The sequence below is a fragment of the Halichoerus grypus genome, chromosome 13 (genome assembly GCF_964656455.1).
Source record: "Halichoerus grypus chromosome 13, mHalGry1.hap1.1, whole genome shotgun sequence".
Classification (NCBI taxonomy): Eukaryota; Metazoa; Chordata; class Mammalia; order Carnivora; family Phocidae; genus Halichoerus; species Halichoerus grypus.
The window spans coordinates 7,757,342-7,777,076 of NC_135724.1; the positions used below are offsets into that span (position 1 = coordinate 7,757,342).

Here is a 19,735-nt window from a genome sequence, read left to right on the forward strand (position 1 = left end):
AAACTCTTCTATATAATTACACATTGAAAAGTAGTTCACAGAAAAAAATTACTTTTCTGTTACCTCAGTGTATATGAGTAATATCTATAAAGCTTTACTTGGGATGAGTGGCTGTCACAATACTCTGTAGTATTTATCATATGACCTAAGAGGAAAAATAAACCCTATTTTAAATCTTTCTAAATAATTTGTGGTTTTCTTTCATTGCTGCTTTTACTGAAATGATGATTGATGCAAATATTTTTAAAAACAGTAATGAAATAGTGATTAGAGGCTTATGGAGGAAACAGCAGCTCTAGGGCCCACCATTTGCCAGTATTCGGTTCCAAAATCCAAATGCTGTAATTTTCTTGTTATTTGTTTTTTAATAGTAATGCTTAAACTTGTAGCTTCCTCTTGATTTACCAATTTTTAAAGATATCTATTGACTTAAAATTAAGATGGTTGAAAATTTCACTCTCTTGGATCCCTTCCATTACCCCTGTTATTCACCCTCATATAGTCATCTTCACTATATAGATGACCAGTGTTCATACTACTAAGATTATTTAATTTGACCATCTTCAGAACGTGGAAGGTAAAGTTGGACATTTGTGGTTTGTATTTTTAGTTAGGACTTTTTTATTGAGAGGAGCTTGTATGAGGGGGAGAAAGAGAAGGGTGTGTGTGTGTGTGTGTGTGTGTATAATAATAGAAACATGAAAGTGTATTTCTTAACTGCTACCAGAACAGTTTATATTTTATATTTTATAGATCATTTTTTGGAAAAATAAAATTCTGAAATGGGAAAAGGTCTATTTCCTGATGAAATAATTTCACCCACTGTTAGGTCATCATATAACAAGCAATGAGCTCTCATATTGATGTCTCAGCATGTGCAGTTGCCCAGTGATATGTTTTTTATTATTAAATTTCAATATATTGGTTATTTCAGAGATGACAACAAGGTGGCAGTATTGACATTTTCTTTTTCTTTTTTTTTTTAAGGCTGCATTTATTCTTCAGAATCTCCTTGTAATTCCAATGCCTTCAGTAATTATAAAGGATTATACCTGGCAGGTGGGTGACTTTAAACAGTTATCAAGCTAGTAGATATTTGAGATTAATTGATAAAGTTTCAGCATGTATATATATATATATATATATATATATATATATATATATATCTCTGTCATTACTGTTGAAACTATGGCAACAATATCTCTTAAAAGAGAATGTAGAAATTTTCTTATACTTGATCAGATTTACAAATTTTTCTCTGTAATGTTAAAGATAATTTTGAGCAGAAATAATAGCTAACATGGTGTTTACCATGTACAGAAATAATAATAGCTGATACAGTGTTTATTATGCACTCTTCTAGGACCTAACAATATTTAACTTAATAATTAACTTGTGTAATTGTTTGAATTCTGAACCACTGATTATTTTCATTTTGTAGATTAAAGAAATTTAGCGCAGAAGGTTTAAATAGTTTGCCCTGATTCACACCTTTGCTTTGAGTCTAGCTAGTCTCTCTTACCCACTCATTATACTGCCTCTCTATTTTAATAATAATACATAAATTTGTTTATGGTTAAGAATGCATTAATGTTAATGTATTTTTTTCCTTTTCTGGATTAGCGCAGTTAAGGTCATAACTTATCTTTCTTTGGTTTTTACTGGATTAATTTTTTGTTCTGAAAATCAAGTCTGGTAGTACCTAGCTTTTTTATAGCCTGCTGCTTTTTAGATGATTTGGAGAATAGAAAAGTGCTGTCATTGGGGAGATAAGATATGCTCTTTCTCTGTGTGTGTTTACTAATCATACTGTTGCATCTCACTCTCCAGGATCCTAGACAAATCCAAGGTTTCTTTTAAATTTTCCATTAGAATGTATCTTTGGAGGAATTGCTAGATCCACTTGCACCTGCAGTGAGGGCAGCTTTTCAGGCAGTGACCTGAAGCATGGGTCCAGGTCAAGGCCCACATCTCATTTAACTCTTGGAAGGCTCAGTTTTCCACACCTGACACATCCAGCTTAACTCTGCTAGTTATGGAAAATCCTAGGCCACTTTTCTACTTGTTCCTCTAATTTGTTTCACATTTTCTTCTGATAATGGTTGCTTATTCGTAGTCTGCATTGTAATAAAACCATAGGAGACAAAACTGGAAGGAATACACAGGATTAATATTTATGTTAATGGTGTAGTAGTTTTGATGCTTCTTATACAATAACTAGATTTTAAAATGTGTTGTTTTTGGCTCAAATACTCAAGTCATCTCTAGTCCCATTGTTAAACTAGTGACACTTGTGTTTTATATGCTTGGTAATGTAATGCCGATGAATTTTTTATTGTTGAAATAAATATATAAAAGCAAGAGTAATACTACTTCTGGGCTCTATTAAAGCTCTTGTGACATTTTGTTATAATATAGAAGCATGCATAGATGTTCATGTTTTTCTCTTACAAGTTAAATAGTATACAGTTCCTTTTTGTTGCTAGTGACATGCTTACTGCAGCTTTTGGTTTTATTATTCTCCACTTCTTTGTCATAGAATTAATTTTCTACTAAAAAGTTGAAATAGTGCTTTTTTTTTTTTTTTAAGATTTTATTTATTTGACAGGGAGACAGAGAGAAGAGGGATCACAAGCAGGGGGAGCAGCAGACAGAGGGAGAGGGAGAAGCAGGCTCTCCGCTGAGCAGAGAACCTGATGCGGGGCTTGATTCCAGGACCCCAGGATCATGACCTGAGCCAAAGGCAGACACTTAACTGACTGAGCCACCCAGACGCCCTGAAAATAGTGCTTTAAATGAGCTTTTGGAGTCTTTTGCCTTGCTTATTATGGCCAGAATCAAAATTTTTGAGAGCTGCTCTAATTCAAAATAGTATTTGATGATGAAACTTTTGCTAGTCTTAAGCAAAATTAGAAAAATAAGCTTGTTTTTTTGTGTTTTTAATAAGCTCATCATAATAAGCTCAGATTTTCTTCCTCTCTCTTTTTTTTTTTAAAGATTTTATTTATTTATTTGACAGAGAGAAAGACAGTGAGAGAGGGAACACAAGCAGGGGGAGTGGGAGAGGGAGAAGCAGGCTTCCCGCGGAGCAGGGAGCCCAATGTGGGGCTCGATCCCAGGACCCTGGGATCATGACCTGAGCCGAAGGCAGACGCTTAACGACTGAGCCACCCAGGCGCCCCTTCCTCTCTTTTTTTTGATCTGGTTTTTTTTTGGTCATTATTTTTGGTTTTTAAGTGTCCTTAGCACTATGAAGAGTTGGTAGCCACCTATTTGTCCCCCCCCCTTTTTTTAAAAAATATTTTATTTATTTATTTGACAGAGAGATAGAAAGCACAAGTAGGCAGAGAGGCAGGCAGAGGGAGAGGGAGCCGCAGACTCTCCACTGAGCAGGGAGCCTGATGCGGGGCTCAATCCCAGGACCCTGGGATCATGACCTGAGCCGAAGGCAGACGCTTAACTGACTGAGCCACCCACGCGCCCCTGTCCCCCATTTTTAAAAAAAGTTTAGTGGTACTTTAAATCCCAAAGTGAAAACAGCTGTTCCAAGAAGGGAGAAAAATAGTCTTCAAATACTTCAATGGACTTTTATAATCTCCAAGAGGTTGTGACCTTTGCCATTCTATTACATCTAGAAAGAAGGTGCTACAAATCCAGTATTCTAAAACTTAAAACTGTCTTTGGTAGAATGATGAATAATAATCTTATTCAAAAAAATGTTATATTCGCTTGTCTTTATATATATTTCACAGTATTTTGAGGATAGAGCAGGAAGCAGCACCAGTATCTAGAAGCATTGTAAATATGTTAATTTGGTTGAGGTAGATATTTCATTAATTACGTTTTACAAAGAGAATTGCTTTTACTGCTTTCCACTTTGTTTTGATGCCTGAAGTCTAAGTTGATACGCTCTGCACTATTGCTCCGCTGGGCATTCTGCGGTGTTCTTTTCGTGATTACTGCCCCTTTCCAAATTCTTTTCCTACACACCCAGAATAAATTCCTATTTCATGTCACTTCTGGAATTGTTGTACTTCTGAGTGGTAATAATTCGCATATATAAATTATGTAACTGGTTGGTTTTCCTTTTATTGCTGACTGCTAGAAAGTTTAGAGCCTTCCTATCAAATGTGGCTTATCTGGTATATTGTTTTCTGGCTTTATTCCTGGTTCTGATATTTTCATACCTTTCTTTTTCTTTCTTTCATCCCTGCTATACTTTTACTATCATGTTATAATTTACCTTTCCTTGTAATAGGCCTTAAATCTTTTCTGGAACAAGGTGAGGCATAAATCACTTAAAACATTTTAATTTTAAAAGTATTTATTAAAAAATACTCTCAGTAAACCATATAATCCATTTTAACTTTCTTTAATCAGACACAGCATTTAATATATATATCAATAATTTAGGTTCTTTTTCATATACTAACTTTATTGGCTTTGTTTCTCTCTCTTTTTTTTTTAAGATTTTATTTATTTGAGAGAGAGAGAGTGAGAGAGAGGTAAAGCACAGAGGGAGAGGGAGAGGTAGAAGCAGACTCCCAGCAGAGTAGAGAGCCCGATGTGGGGCTCGATCCAGGACTCTGAAATCATGACCTGAGCCATAGGCAGACGCTTAATCACCTGAGCCATCCAGGCGCCCCTGCCTTGCCTTACTTCTTACCAATTAACTTAATCTTTCGTGTAGAATGTATGTGACCATATTTTTCATATATTTCTTAAATGTTTCTCTCAGCCCCCATCCCAGACATGATAGTGCTTCATTAGTCTTTGCTAGTGCATAATGATATTGCTAAGTAAAGTTAAAAATCAGGTCTTAAGTTTTGTAGGACGGTTCCCCACTTACTGGTGCATGGATACAGAAGTGTGGTGGATGTGGGCAGTCCCCAGGAGCAGGGGAAGAGAAGGAGCCTGACTTCAGTGCAGTTTCCCTCAGCACCCAACACCTTAGGGGCCTGAAACGCTGGCTCCTACTGCAGTGAGAACCCAGTTTTTGGTGTATCAGTCCTGGTGTGCATCACAGCACTGTTTTTTGCTTTTCTAAAGATTTATTTATTTGAGAGAGAGAGCGCACACGTGCACACGAGTGGGGGTTGGGGCAGAGGGAGAGGAAGAGAGAGAAAGAATCCTCAAGCAGACTCCCCACTGAGCATGGAGCTGGACACCGGTCTCTGTCCCAGGATCCTGTGATCATGATCTGGGCTGAAATCAAGAGCTGGCCGCTCAACCAGCTGGGCCATGCAGGCGCCCTCAAGGCACTGTTTTTTAAGAGTGATGCTATAAATACCGGTCTTCCCTTCTTGAAGACTGCAGCCTTCTCAGGCAGAGGAAACAGAATCATTGTCCGTGGGGCTCCAAGCTCTCGTGCTCCCAGCTCTCCAGTCTCCTGTAAACCGGTTCTCTACAGTCTGACTTGCATTTAGTACTCTTGTATGTGGAAGGGTCTGTTGCTGGGTTTAGTTTGAGAACCATTGTCACAAATCCATATCCCTGCAACTTTAATAATGAGAATGGGATTTTAGAGTTGATTATAACAAATTTATTAGCTAGATAGGGATAATCTATGTAGTTTGTTTGAGTTCATTTCTGTAAACATTTGTTGAGTACCTAAATTTTGGGGCCTCACAGGTAATCAGATTTAATTCTCTGGGGCTTATGGCCTGTGGGAGAAGACAAACATGTACCCAGGGAACATTGCTATAATATTTTATGTAGAATCATGTTAGCTTATGCATAATTTTTATAATATTAAAGTTGTTCTTTCCACTTGAAAATGTTATCACACATTTAAATGGAAAGGTAATTTCATGCACTTAAATATAGTGACTTGTCGGTTTGTGGTGTAAGTACACTTGTTTATGCTTTAGTTCCTTTCCACATTTGTTATAGGACTTCGACTTGTCTATATATATTTTATTTTTTTAACTTTATTTTGAAAAAAATTAATCTTATGTAAAAGTTGCAGAAACAGTACAATTATTATATACCTTCCCAAATGTTAAAATTATACCAAGTTTGCCTTAGCTCTGTCTGCTAGTATCTTTTCTCTGAACTGTTCAGAATTGCAGGCATAATGCTTCTTTTTCCCCTAAACACTTAAGTGTGAATTTCCTAAAAATGAGGACATTCTCATATAAAATCATTATAATAATTATTAAAATTAGGTAATTATTCAAAATTTTCCAGTTGTCCCACTATTGTCCTTCATAGGAAAGAAAAAACACCACCCCAGTCAAGATCTAGGATCAGAAATACATGTTACAGATGGTTGTCATATCTATTTCATTTCTTTCATCTAAAATAGTTCCTGAATCTAACATTTATGACCTTAGTATTTTTTTTTTTTAAGATTTTATTTATTTATTTATTAGAGAGAGAGAAACAGCATGAGAGGGGATAGGGTCAGAGGGAGAAGCAGGCTCCCTGCTGAGGCGGGAGCCCGATGTGGGACTTGATCCCAGGACTCCGGGATCATGACCTGAGCCGAAGGCAGTCGCTTAACCAACTGAGCCACCCAGGTGCCCGACCTTAGCATTTTTGAAGAGTACAGGCTATTTAGTTTTTGTAATATTCTTTAATTAGGTTTATCTGTTCTCATGATTAGATTCAGGTTATACATTTTTTGACCGAAAAGCGTAGAAGTGATGTGTTCTTGTTAGTACATTGTATCAGGAGACAAGATCATCTCTTTGTCCCATTACTGGGGATACTGACTTTGCTTACTTGGTTAAGGCAGAATCTCCTTGTTTCCTTCTTGTGGAGTTAGTTTTTCCTTTTGCAGGAAGACACTCTGAAACTGTATCCATATCTACTTCTCATCAACTTTCTTCTGCTAGTTTTAACTTCCATTTGTGATTCTTGTCTGAAGCAATTATTACAGAATGGATGCCAAGTGGTGACTTTCTAATTCTGTCATTCTTTCTACATTTATTACATTTTACTGTAAGAAAGAGCTTTCATTTCTTCCCTCTTTATTTATTTACTTTTTATTTATTTACACCAGTGTAGACTCAAAAGATTCTTTGTCTTATAAGTTATAGCCAGTTTCTATCCTTATTTATTTAGATATTCAAATTGTTCTGGATTTGACTAGGTGAAGCCCCTTCATGAAGAATCTTTTGTCCCTTGGGGTGCCTGGGTGGCTCAGTCGTTAGGCGTCTGCCTTCGGCTCGGGTCATGATCCCAGGGTCCTGAGATCGAGCCCCGCATTGCTCCGCGGGAAGCCTGCTTCTTCCTCTCCCACTCCCCCTGCTTGTGTTCCCTCTCTCGCTGTCAAATAAATAAAATCTTAAAAAAAAAAAAAAAAAAGAATCTTTTGTCCCTTTAATGTGTTTTCTTCAGTCTTTGAGCACTGCCCTATTTTCTGGTATAGCAAGATGTTCCAGAATTTCCAGCCCCAGCCTGGAATCAGACATTTGCTCAGAGACCCCTGATTTCTTTTAATGGAGAATTGTATTTAGAAATGAGATCTGGGTTCTAAATATGTTCATTGTTCCTGGGCAGGGGGAAGGAGTCATTGCTTCCATGTACTCATAGTGGACACAGCTGGAAACCTGCATATGTGTTTGTGTGTTTTAGATAGATAGTCGACTCATTTATAGTTACAGTATATATCATTTCCATATTTAATGTGATAATTACCAGTACATATTTTTCGTATGATGTTCATCCTGAATCATTGTAAGTGTTGATTTCGCAAAACAATAAATACTTGGTGTCAGAGAAGCAGTATCATTTTATCTATATTCATAGTTTCTATGTAGTTAGGGATTTCTTATGTAACTAGCGTCATTTTTTCCAATCTCTGGATTATATTAGACCAGTTTTTTCTACTTGTTATATATCAAAATAATTCCTTTTTTTTTTTTAAAGATTTTATTTATTTATTTGAGAGAGAGAGAATGAGAGAGAGAGCACATGAAAGGGGGGAGGGTCAGAGGGAGAAGCAGACTCCCTGCCGAGCAGGAGTCGGATGCGGGACTCGATCCAGGGACTCCAGGATCATGACCTGAGCCGAAGGCAGTCGCTTAGCCAACTGAGCCACCCAGGCACCCTCAAAATAATTCTTTTTTCATCTTGAAAATATTCTCTAGTCTTTTTTTTTTTTTTTAAGATTTTAAGTAATATCTACGCCCAGCGTGGGGCTTGAACCCACAACCCTGAGGTTAAGAGTCGTGTGCTCACCCACTAAGCCAACCAGGTGCCCCTATTCTCTGCTCTTTTTAAATGTAATTTTTATTTTGCTTCTAGTTCCTTTTGAACCACAGCTAAATGGGTATATAGTACTGGGACACCAGGAGTAAAATATATGTTTTTAAATTAATATTATAGCTTATTGCATCCTTGAGAACAATATTTTCAAATTAATTGGAGTGTTTTATGACGTAATTTGCTGTTTTCTTTGCAAACTTACTTATAATGGTACCTGGTAATTTGAAGAGTTTTCTTTCTTTGCATACTGTCCTTCTCAGCTCTCCTTGGCAGTTTTGCAGATGATCTGGCAGCCCCAGCACCCACCTGAGGGCAAGTTTGGTAAGGATATAGACATCCTGAGACAGAGCAATTAGACCATGCTGATTTCCCCACTATGCCAGAAGACAGCCCCATCAATTACTGATGGATCTGTGGAGCGAAGCCTTGTGTATGCATGAACAGCTTCATTGTTCTGGACCTTGTACCATTAGTCCTCTGTGGAAAGCCTGAGTCAGACCATCTCTTGTGCACATGCTGGGCTTGGCTCTGCTGCCTTGAGTACAGCTCTGTCGCTAACCTGCCGTTGCCGCTAGGAAGCTTTGGCACGTGGAGAATGGGGACTCCGGCTTCATGCTTAGGTAAAATAAATCGAATAAAAAAAATCATGGTGTAGTATGTACGTATTCCAGATTTGGTCTTCTTTGAGAACTTAAAAATATTTTGAATGAATTGTTTGAATTTTTAGAAGAATTTTTAAAGTAATAAATATATACAGTTAAAACCACCATTAGAGCTTATAATGAAATTTACTGCCTCTCTTCATTCACAGAGACAGCTTTACCTCCTACTGATTTTAATTCTTCAGGTAGTTACCTTCATATCTCTAAATAGTAGTTTGCAATAATGTTTGTTCCTTTACTGTGTTGATACACAGGAGTTAGCTCATTTAAATAATGTCCTGCAAATTTAGTTCTATTACCAAACTTAGTTTCTCCACCTGCTGTTTCTGATCTTGTGACCTGTGGATGATCTCTCTGTCCCCACCATTTAGAAGGTAAGGAAGTTGTGGCTAAGATGTTCCTGTCCTTTCACTTCTGCCAATCTTTGTCAGTTTTATCTTTCACTTGGTGAATGTTGATGACATTTACGTTCTCTTCCACAGCCTTGATTTATCTATAAGTTGATTCTAAAAATTGAAAACTAGTAATTTACAACAGAGCCACTTACAGGGCTGTGGTTATACTTCTCTATCTCTGCTTCTAGGGCTGTGATTTCTCTGGTGCTCAGAAGAAAAATTTTCTGATATTTATATATATTGTATGTATACCTACATAGGTGTGTATGTGTGTGTGTCATTAAAAAAGTGGTTTGGGTGATTTTTTTTTCCTATAGAGTTTCTGTCTATCTAATTTTTTTTTGAATTGTGAGTTTATATCGTATCTAATGTTTTTCTAGACTCTTAGTCATCCTTTCTTTTCAGTTAGGATCCTTTATCCTAGAAATTATCTTCAAATAATCATACTGCTACCTAAAAACAAGTGCATGCACGATAAACTTAATGAGTTCTTGCATATTTGAAAATGTATTTAAATTGTACTTCAGTTGTACTTCAGTAGTTTAGGTAGTTACCAGATAGGTTGAAATCATTCTTCATAAGAATTTTGCTCCATTGTCTTCTGACATCCCATACTGCCGATGAGAAGTTGGATGTCCATCTGGCTTTTTTACCTCTTTATGGCCAACTTTTTCATTTATCATCATCTCTTTATCTTTTTTTTTTTAAGATTTTATTTATTTATTTGACAGAGAGAGACAGCAAGAGAGGGAACACAAGCAGGGGGAGTGGGAGAGGGAGAAGAAGGCTCCCCACTGAGCAGGGAGCCCGATGTGGGGCTTGATTCCAGGACCCTGGGATCATGACTTGGGCCGAAGGCAGATGCTCAGTGACTGAGCCACCAGGCACCCCTATCCATCCTCTCTTTATCTTTGAGGTCCTAGAATTTTATGGTTATGTATCTTTTTTCATTGCTCTTGCTTGACACTCATTAAGCCCCTTAATTTGAAGACATAGATGTTCTGTATCTTTTGGCTCTGACACATTTTTTCATATTTATTTATTTTATTTTTTAAAGATTTATTTATTTTAGCAACAGAGAAAGTGCGCATGCTTGCGCACAAGTGGGGGGAGGGGCAGATGGAGAGGGAGAGAGAGAATCCTCAAGTGGACCCCTTGCTGAGTATGGAGCCTGACTCGGGGCTCAATCCCAGGACCCTAAGATCATGACCTGAGCAGAAATCAAGAGTCAGATGCTTAACTGACTGAGCTACCCATGCACCCCTCATATTTATTTATTTTAAAAATCATTTTTCTTTTTCCTTTGTTCTATCTTTCCACATATCATATGAGTCCAATATTAAGTCTCTTGAATTGATTTTCTTTTTATCTCCTTATCTTTTATATTTTTATCTCTTAGTCTTTATTTTCTGGGGTATTAATCCTTTTGTTCATATCAGAATTAATTTAACTTCTTCAATCTTGGTAGGCTGAAATAATTTTCACTGATTTGTAGGCAAAGAAAAAAAACGGGCTTTTTTTAAAAGATTTTATTTATTTATTTATTTATTTGAGCGAGAGAGTATTCAGGCAGTGGGGGAAGAAAGAATCTTAAGCAGACTCTGTGCTGAGTGTGAAGTCTGACACAGGGCTCGATCCTACCACCCTGAGATCATGACTTGAGCTGAAACCAAGAGTCTGACACTTAATTCACTGAGCCATCTAGATGCTCCTTTTTTTTTTTTTTTTTAAGTTTTTATTTAAGTAATTTCTACACCCAACATGGGGCTCGAACTCTCAACCCCGAGATCAAGAGTTGTATACTCTTCCGACTGAGCCAGCCAGGCACCCCCGGCAAAAAACAGGTTCTGAAACCTTATTAAGTAGATGGAATTTTAAATTTACATCTCTTATTATGACTTATTTTTTATCATTATTTTCTAAATCTTTTCTTTTTATATTCATAAGGACTAGAGAAAAAATGAATTTTTAAAATATAGATCTTCCTTGACTTACAGTGGGGTTATGTCCCACTAAACTCACTGTTAAATTGAAAATACTGTAAGTTGAAAATGCATTTAATATACCTATCGAATATCACAGATTAGCCATGCCTACCTTAAATGTGCTCATAACACTTACATTAGCCTGCAGTCGGGCAAAATCATCTAACACAAAGCCTTTTTTATAATAAAGTGTTGAATATCCTTGTAGTTTATTGAATATTGTAATGAAAATGAAAAACAGAATAGTTTTATCAGTTATTTACCCTTGTGGTCCCTGGCTGACTAGGAGCTGCGGCTGGTTACTGCTACCTAGCGTCATGAAAATATGTTACTGCATATCGCCAGCCGAGGAAGAGATCAAAATTCAAAGTTTGAAATACGGTTTTTACTGAACACGTATCACTTTGCTCCATTATAAAGTTGAAAAACTGTAGATTGAACCATTGTAAGTCAAGGACTATCTGTACACCAATTGAAGGGTAAATGTGATTATGTTAATGATTCTTTATTACTATGATAATTATATATACTTAGAGAATAACTATTACAGTTCTGCATCACATATATAATTTCTCATTTACTTTGGAAATACTTATAACTGAAAAAAAGATGGATTTTATTTATTTATTTATTATTTTTAAAAGATTTTATTAGCGGGGGGAGGAGCAAAAGGGAGAGGGACAAACATACTCTCCACTGAGTGTGGATTCTGATGCGGGGCTCGATCTCACAACCCTGAGATCATGACCTGAGCCAAAATCAAGAGTCAGACACTTAACCAACTGAGCCACCCAGGCACCCTGAAAAGATGGATTTTAGAAGACAGTGAGTTTATAATACCTTTCCTCTAGCAGTTGGTATAACCATCAGCCTCAGGAGACCTTTACAGAATAAAGAACCAGTAGATTTAATGAGAGCTCTTGAAGAGCTTGTTTTTGAGATTTATATAGCTTATATTCTTTCATCTATTTTTGTTAAACCTTTATGAATTTTAGACTGTGGTGTAACTCATCTGAGGAAGTGATTATATAGGTATGATTTTGCAAAAGTAAAAATTTTATATAATCTAATAAAATTTAAAAATTGTTCTGGGCATCATTATGAAATATATTTAGAAAGGTAGTATTTGTCCTACTTTGTTTAATCATTTTATTTTACTGGTTTGTTGAAGTTTGTTAAGTAGTTGGAACTAAGCTAGTAAACTTAGTTGAATTATTTATAATTCTCATCTTGGTTGTTAATTCCTTCTCTGAATTATTATAGTGAGGGCTTTAATTTGTGATGTTAAGCAAATATTGTGCATCTCCTATGTATGTGACATGTTTTGTACATTTAGAATGTTACAAGTTACTTAAAAGAAGAGTTTGAAGCTGTGGATGTTAGGATTGGCTCTGCGGTTTTGGATGAATTATTTCACTCCAGATAATTAAATAAGGTAGTGCATGAAAGGGCCACATTGCCTGAAACATATACCATGGTTAACAGCCATATGACCTTGTTCTTGTACTTTTCTCTGTTTTACCTGCTTCTTCTAGACCTCAAAATTTAAAGTTATGCAGGGACCATCATGTGCTGGTTGCTCATTAAATAGTCTTATTTCTTATTAAATATGTAAATTGCTGTCTTGATGAAGAGTAAGCTCACAGTATTAGGTAGGTTTATTAGAATACAACAATAACAAATCCATGACCATAAAAGGTATTTAATAATGAAATAAGAGGTTTGATTATAATGATAATATCCTGAAAAAGAAAGATTAATGGAAATAATCTTACTGTTTTAATTATTACCTTTAACTTGTGAATTATTTTATCTTCCTGGATAGTAAGTTTTAACATCCATATTTCCTTACTAATGAGCAGACATGAGAAAAGGACCCATACATAAATCTCACGGTTAATGATAAACTTTGAATATGTTTTGACCATACCTTTCCTGGTGGCACTTAGATTTCTGTTTTCTTTCTTTTATTTTTCTCTCTCTTATGGTCTGTTTTAAAAATCATAACCTTATCATTTTCCAAAAACAGAAATAATTATAAGCTAGTGACAGGATTATTTGCAAACTGTAAACGTATCCTGAGTGCTTGATTTTTGCCACTGGGTATTCTAGGAAAAGGAGTGAATGGCAGTGAGAAACATTGTTTGGAAAAAAGTGTAGTGAGATTAAAATTGTGTAACAGCAGACTCTTCTTAGCCTCCTGATGGAAAGTGTGTGTGCGTGCTTGCATGCCTGCATGTTTGCTTTGGCAGGATTAATTCAGTGAGAAGTGGTGTGGCAAACAAGTTTTATCCTGGATGGCGATGAGTCTTTTCATTTTTATCTGGCATACTGATAGGTGCAAAAAATAATTTGGAACATAATTACTGGATCACATTATTTCAGATATTTGAATACTTATTTTATTCTGTGTAGGTTGAAAAATACTGCTTTTATTGTATTTGCGGCTCAAGTATGTAATTGCTTGGTTAAAACTGTACCATTTCATAGAAGCATTGTAAGCTAATGTTTATCCCTCAAGAGATAGAACAGAGCAGCCTTCTGCCTTCAGAGGATTTTTAGGCAGCAAAAACTTAGAGGACTATGAAATATTTGCCCTAAGTCAGGCTGCTTCGAGTATGGAGGGACAGAGGCAGGTGGAAGGATCATGGTAGCACCTGGGACCCATTTGATTCGTTGAGGGGAATGTGGGGCAGACAGCAGGTCTTTTTGAAGAAATTACGTTATAAAGCAGTGTGTCTTTCTTTTTCTCTCCCTCTTTTCCTACAGGGCCCCTGTGTCCACGATGAGGATTCTGGCCTATCGCTCACGGGAAAACCTGCCCTTCAGGCTCTTTTATATCACTGCCATTTTTATGAACATTTGAATCAGATGGTAAAACACTGTTACCTGGGACGGTATACATTTGATTTGAATTTTTCTGCTCTTGATGGAACTTCAGAAGGCAGCGATTTAAATGGTAAGTACATTATATTATTTTTATGAAATCTAACTTTTTATAAACTGTTGAAAACCTATGTGTTTGTTACAAAATATTTGAAAAATAATGAAGGTACACAGGAAAACATTATTCTTTGGGCCCCACTACGCAGACATGACCTTTGTTAATGTCAGGGTGGATTTTCTTCAGTCTTCTCTCTCTCTATAGCTTTTGTTTGTTTTACATGATTGTGTTCATATCTATGTACATTTTTGTTCCTTCCTTCCACTAAACATTGCCTAAGCATTTTTCTATGTTATAAATTCTTCATGGAAACCATTTTGACATCTTATTAATGTTTTATAAGTTATTCCATGCCCTTCAGTAAAGTTTTACAGTTTTTTTTTCTCTATTAGATGTTTTAAACTTTTTGGAAGGTTCTTCCTAGGCAATCAAGAATGAGACCTTTTCCTACTAAATTTTCTAATTTGTTGTGCTAATATATCAAAGAGCTATTTGTTTTTGGTATGGTACTAATTTATCAAAACATCTTGCTGAAACCTTTTTGTTTCTATTTATAGATTCTTTTGGATTTCCTATGATCTTAGCACATATAAATACTTTTGTCTCATGATAATAAATAACTTAATGATTTAAAAAATAAGTTTTATTTTAAAATTAATTTTTAATAGTAATTTTATAAATCTTTACATGGGGAGCCTGGGTGGCTCAGTCGTTAAGCGTCTGCTTTCGGCTCAGGCCATGATCCCAGGGTCCTGGGATCGAGTCCCACATCGGGCTCCCTGCTCCGCAGGAAGCCTGCTTCTCCCTCTCCCTCTCCCCCTGCTTGCGTTCCCTCTCTCACTGTGTCTCTCTGTCAAGTAAATAAATAAAATCTTTAAAAAAAAAAAAAAGAAAATCTTGACATAATTTCACACTTACAGAAAAGATGCAAGAATGCAAGAACATTCTCAAATGTTAACATTTTACTGCATTTGTTCCCCTACGCCATGTGTATGTATATGTATGTGTGTATAAATAAAATTTATTTATTTATATGCCTGTATACATATATATATATTTTTTTCTTTTCTGAGCTATTCTAAGAGTGAATTGCAGACATAGTTCCTTTACTCCCAGACTTAAATGTGAATTTCTAATTCACTTTTCTGCTCAGTTCTTGGAGGATATAAGAGGAAAATGACATTTGATGAAGGTTTTGAACATTTTTTTTTTTTTTAAAGAGGAAGAGAGCGAGAGATGGGGTGGAGGGAGGGGTAGCAGAAGAGGGAGAGAGAATCTTAAGCAAGCTCCGCACGCAGTATGGAGCCTGATGCGGGGCTTCATTTCCTAACCCTGAGGTCATGACCTGAGCTGAAGTCAGAGTCAGATGCTTAACCAACTGAGCCATCCAGGCGCCCCAGAGATTTCTGAAAATTTAAATAAATGCCCTTATTAGGAAAGTGACCCATTTCATTGTTTGGATTTCTCTGGATCAGTGTTACTCGAAGCATGGCCCTTGAACCAACATCATTGAAATCTTTTGTGAGCTTGTTAAATGCAAAATTATGGCTCCCACCCTGATTTGGGGGAGTAGAATCTCTGGGAATAGGACCCAGGAAATTGCTTTAACAAGCGCTTTATGATTCTTAGGCACATTAAAGTTTGGGAGCTGGTGGTCTTGATAAATTGTATTAGATTTAGGTGAGCAAACTCCACTAATTGTCATTAAAATTTTTGTGAAACAAGCTTTATACGTAAATTAATTAAGAATAATAACAATTAAGCAAACTTTTTTCCTTACTTCTTGGTTGGTTTCCTGTAACAAGTTCTTGATTGGTTTCCTATAACAAGTATTCTTTCTGTTAAATGTTCCAGTACCCAGGAGACTGTATTCATATTGACAGTTTTCCTGTTGTCACAGGTTTAGATGACTCATTCAAGTTTTGGAGGGCTCCATCTAGGATGTCCAATCAAGATCAAGATTCAAGTTCTCTCTCCACCTTGGAAACAATGGTACTTCTAAAGAATGCATAAGTGCTTTATTTTGAATCTCTGAAAAGATTTGAATTTACATAGTGGACGATAAGACGGTATAAAAAGTATAAGGTTATGATTAAAATAGCTGTGATTTACTTGTTTATTTTTTTGAAATTTTTTATTTGTTTATTTTTTTTAAGTAATCTCTGTAGCCAGCATGGGGCTCAGACCCACAACCCTGAGATCAAGAGCCGCATGCTCCACTGACTGAGCCAGCCAGGCGCCTGACAGCCGTGATTTTTTTGAACTGCTGTCTGTGTAGAACTAGGGTGTGATGTACTCATATAGCTACACTGAATGTCCTTTTAGATGAATTTACAACCTTTCTTATACCTTATTTGATAGAACCAGAAGCATAAAAGTTTAAAAATGTTTATCAGTAGTAATAGAATAGATCCCATCTGATAATAATGCTTGAATACCATGCAGTTTTGCTTAAGGGCAAAGCAATTTGAAGAAAGTGGACCCATTCAAATGATTCCAGTTTGGTAGTGGAGATTTTAAGCACTTTTCTAAATATTTGCAACAGATAGACGCTTGTTTTGATTATCTGAAATACCAGAAATTTATGCCTGCCTGCCTTCCTTTTTCTTTTCATTCATAAGTTGCTTTGTTCTAAAAAGTTTGAAACACACTTAGTATTTCTAAATATGACTGATACTAGGTTTCACTTGTTTTACAAGCATATGAAATCATTTCCTCTCAACTGGGAAACATTACATTGCATCCTAGAGTGTTTTTTAACAGTTACTGTGTCGTAGACCCTATCAGGAAGGCAAAGGCTTGGCCCTCCTGCTACAGGAGCAAAAATAATATGAGAATAATAAATAATTATAAGGCAATAATAAGATTCACTTCCTGTAGTTTCTCAGCACTGGTACTTTTTGCTGCAGTTTTGGGAGTTATTTTTTATCCCTAGACTCAGAAGAGTTTGTGGTTAGTGCTGCATTGAACCTTTATTTGGAAAAGTAGAGTAATTACCCCAGTTCCACTAGATGTCATGCTTTCCTTTCCATGCTAGAAATAGTATGTATCTTCGTCTCAACAAGAGAAATAATATGATTAAATGCAAAAAAGAGCTGTATTAGTTATTTAATTCACAGAAGGGCAGCATTAATATGTGCTGAAAAGTAATTCTTAGGCTTCCCTGTTTATTGAAAGGGCTATCTGTAGATTAACCTTGAAATTTGTACATTCTTCAGTTCTTTGCTTATAGTAGGTACTCAGTAAGTAGCAATTGCTCTAGTTAACTTTGAGTCATCTTAGCTGTTTTGTAGATACCAAGTTGTATTTATCCTATGCAAGAATACTTAAGTACTTTTGCATTTCTGTATTTGATAAGAGAATAATAATAATATGTGTATAATATATAGTAATATATATTTTAATAATAACAAATATTATAGATCAAGATACTAGATTTTCTGAGGAAAATTTTAGAAATACATTATTTATTGTAATCATTATTAAAATAGAAGCACCTCTATTAGCATAAGACTCTTTAACTTGTGTTTGGATGTCACATATTCTTTTAGAAATATATACCAATGAGGGGCGCCTGGGTGGCTCAGTTGGTTAAGCGACTGCCTTCGGCTCAGGTCATGATCCTGGAGTCCCTGGATCGAGTCCCGCATCGGGCTCCCTGCTCGGCAGGGAGTCTGCTTCTCCCTCTGACCCTCCCCCCTCTCATGTACTTGCTCTCTCTCATTCTCTCTCTCTCAAATAAATAAATAAAATCTTTAAAAAAAAAAAAAAAAAAAGAAATATATACCAATGAAATCTTTTTTTTTAAGAAATCTTATTATAGTTCTATGTGAGATTGATTTTGTGTAGTTTCTCAAGAGATAATTATCTATCAGTCAACTCTTCCTTTTCTTCTTTTGGATTCCAAATAGAAGAGCTTTGGTATTGGTGACTTACTCACCAGATTGGTGACTTTTATTCACAGAAGTAGTCTCATTACCAAATTTTGCTAATTGTCATGTTTTTCTTGCCATGCGAGATACTGTATGTTTTTGTTCCAACCGGAAAAAAAAAATTGGAGAATTTATTCATTATATCAGTATTTATTTATTTATTTATTTTTAAAGATTTATTTATTTATTTTTGGTGGGAGTGCTTGGTAGGAAAGGGCAGAGAGAGAGGGAGAAACCTCAGCAGACTCTGCACTGAGCACAGAGCCTGACACGGGCTCCATCCCACAACCCCGAGATCATGACCTGAGCTGGAATCAAGAGTCAGACACTTAACCAACTAAGCCACCCAGGTGCCCACATACTAGTATTACTTTAAACCTAAGCTGTCATACCTAGACCAGCTAATAATTTCTTTTTTTTTTTTTTTAAGATTTTATTTATTTATTTGACGGACAGAGACAGCGAGAGAGTGAACACAAGCAGGGAGAGTAGGAGAGGGAGAAGCAGGCTTCCCGCGGAGCAGGCAGCCTGATGCAGGGCTCGATCCCAGGACTCTGGGACCATGACCTGAGCCGAAGGCAGACGCTTAACGACTTAGCCACCCAGGTGCCCCATAGACCAGCTAATAATTTCTTAAGTATAAGTTACAAATTGAGGTATCAGTTCAGTGGATTTAAATTTTGCAAATAAGTATATCTGGTAATTTATATCATTATTTTGTATATTTCCAAGATATGAGAAAAGATGCAATTTTTTTATTGGTTTTTCCATTTTGTATTTCTAAGGAAAGCACTGTCTTTTGATTTGGGTCATATCATCTAGTGTGCTGTCACTGGGTCATTATCCATTCTGTGCAGTTAATGCCACATTAGGGACTTTCATGGTGTTATCTAATGAATATATTAGTTCAGTTGTTTGGCAAACTTTGCAGGGATTGGGACATGTATGTTCATAAATTACAGAGAGGGTAAAGAGTGTCATTTTCATGTTGGTGCATTGCCCTTCTAAGTAACCGTCTTTTCAGAGATGAATTCTATCCAGCTCAGTGTCTCCTTCTCCCAGGTAGGAGGGGTCAGGCATTGGTTGGTTTTCCTCCTGAAATCTCATTTCTAGTTCTTAGAAATATCCACACTAGATGGGTACTTACACCTAGTATACACCGGTATGCAACAACAGTTTTCTAACCAAAATATGTGTTTTTGTTTTTTTTTTACTGCTATTGAGCAGAATTATGTCTGTATTTTTTGAATCCGTTTTATCAATTGTCAAAATAAAGGAGATGTGGTTTCTTTCCTTTTGAGCTTTTCTTTGTGAAATATGTGATTCTTTGGAACTTTGGGAGCACCAGTTTAAATAAAACTGATTTTATTTTAGTTTAAGTTTATTTAAACATTTAAAGAGAAATTACTCATGGGATTCTTACTATTGCTATTTTACAAAAGAAGAGATTAAGGCATGCAATGAATAAGTGTCTTGTTCAAGGTTCCAGTGCTGGTAACTGATAAGAGCATTATTTGAATCCAGAAGTATGTTTGGCTCTAGAGCCCAGGTTGTTGACGGTGATGTTCTACTCCTTCACAACAAAGCCAGATGTGATAGGTGC

At 36.1% G+C, this 19,735-nt stretch overlaps 1 protein-coding gene across 4 annotated transcripts in view; it reads left to right on the forward strand.

Annotated features, from left to right (window-relative positions):
- Positions 1 to 19,735, forward strand: part of RTTN (rotatin) — a 149,281-nt gene that overhangs the window by 80,993 nt on the left and 48,553 nt on the right. For all 4 annotated transcript variants that reach the window (XM_036109120.2, XM_078060178.1, XM_078060179.1 and 1 more), the window contains 3 exons: positions 988 to 1,059; positions 14,026 to 14,215; positions 16,101 to 16,192. In XM_036109120.2, the coding sequence (XP_035965013.2) occupies positions 988 to 1,059; positions 14,026 to 14,215; positions 16,101 to 16,192 (354 nt within the window). The remainder of the gene's footprint in view (positions 1 to 987; positions 1,060 to 14,025; positions 14,216 to 16,100; positions 16,193 to 19,735) is intronic.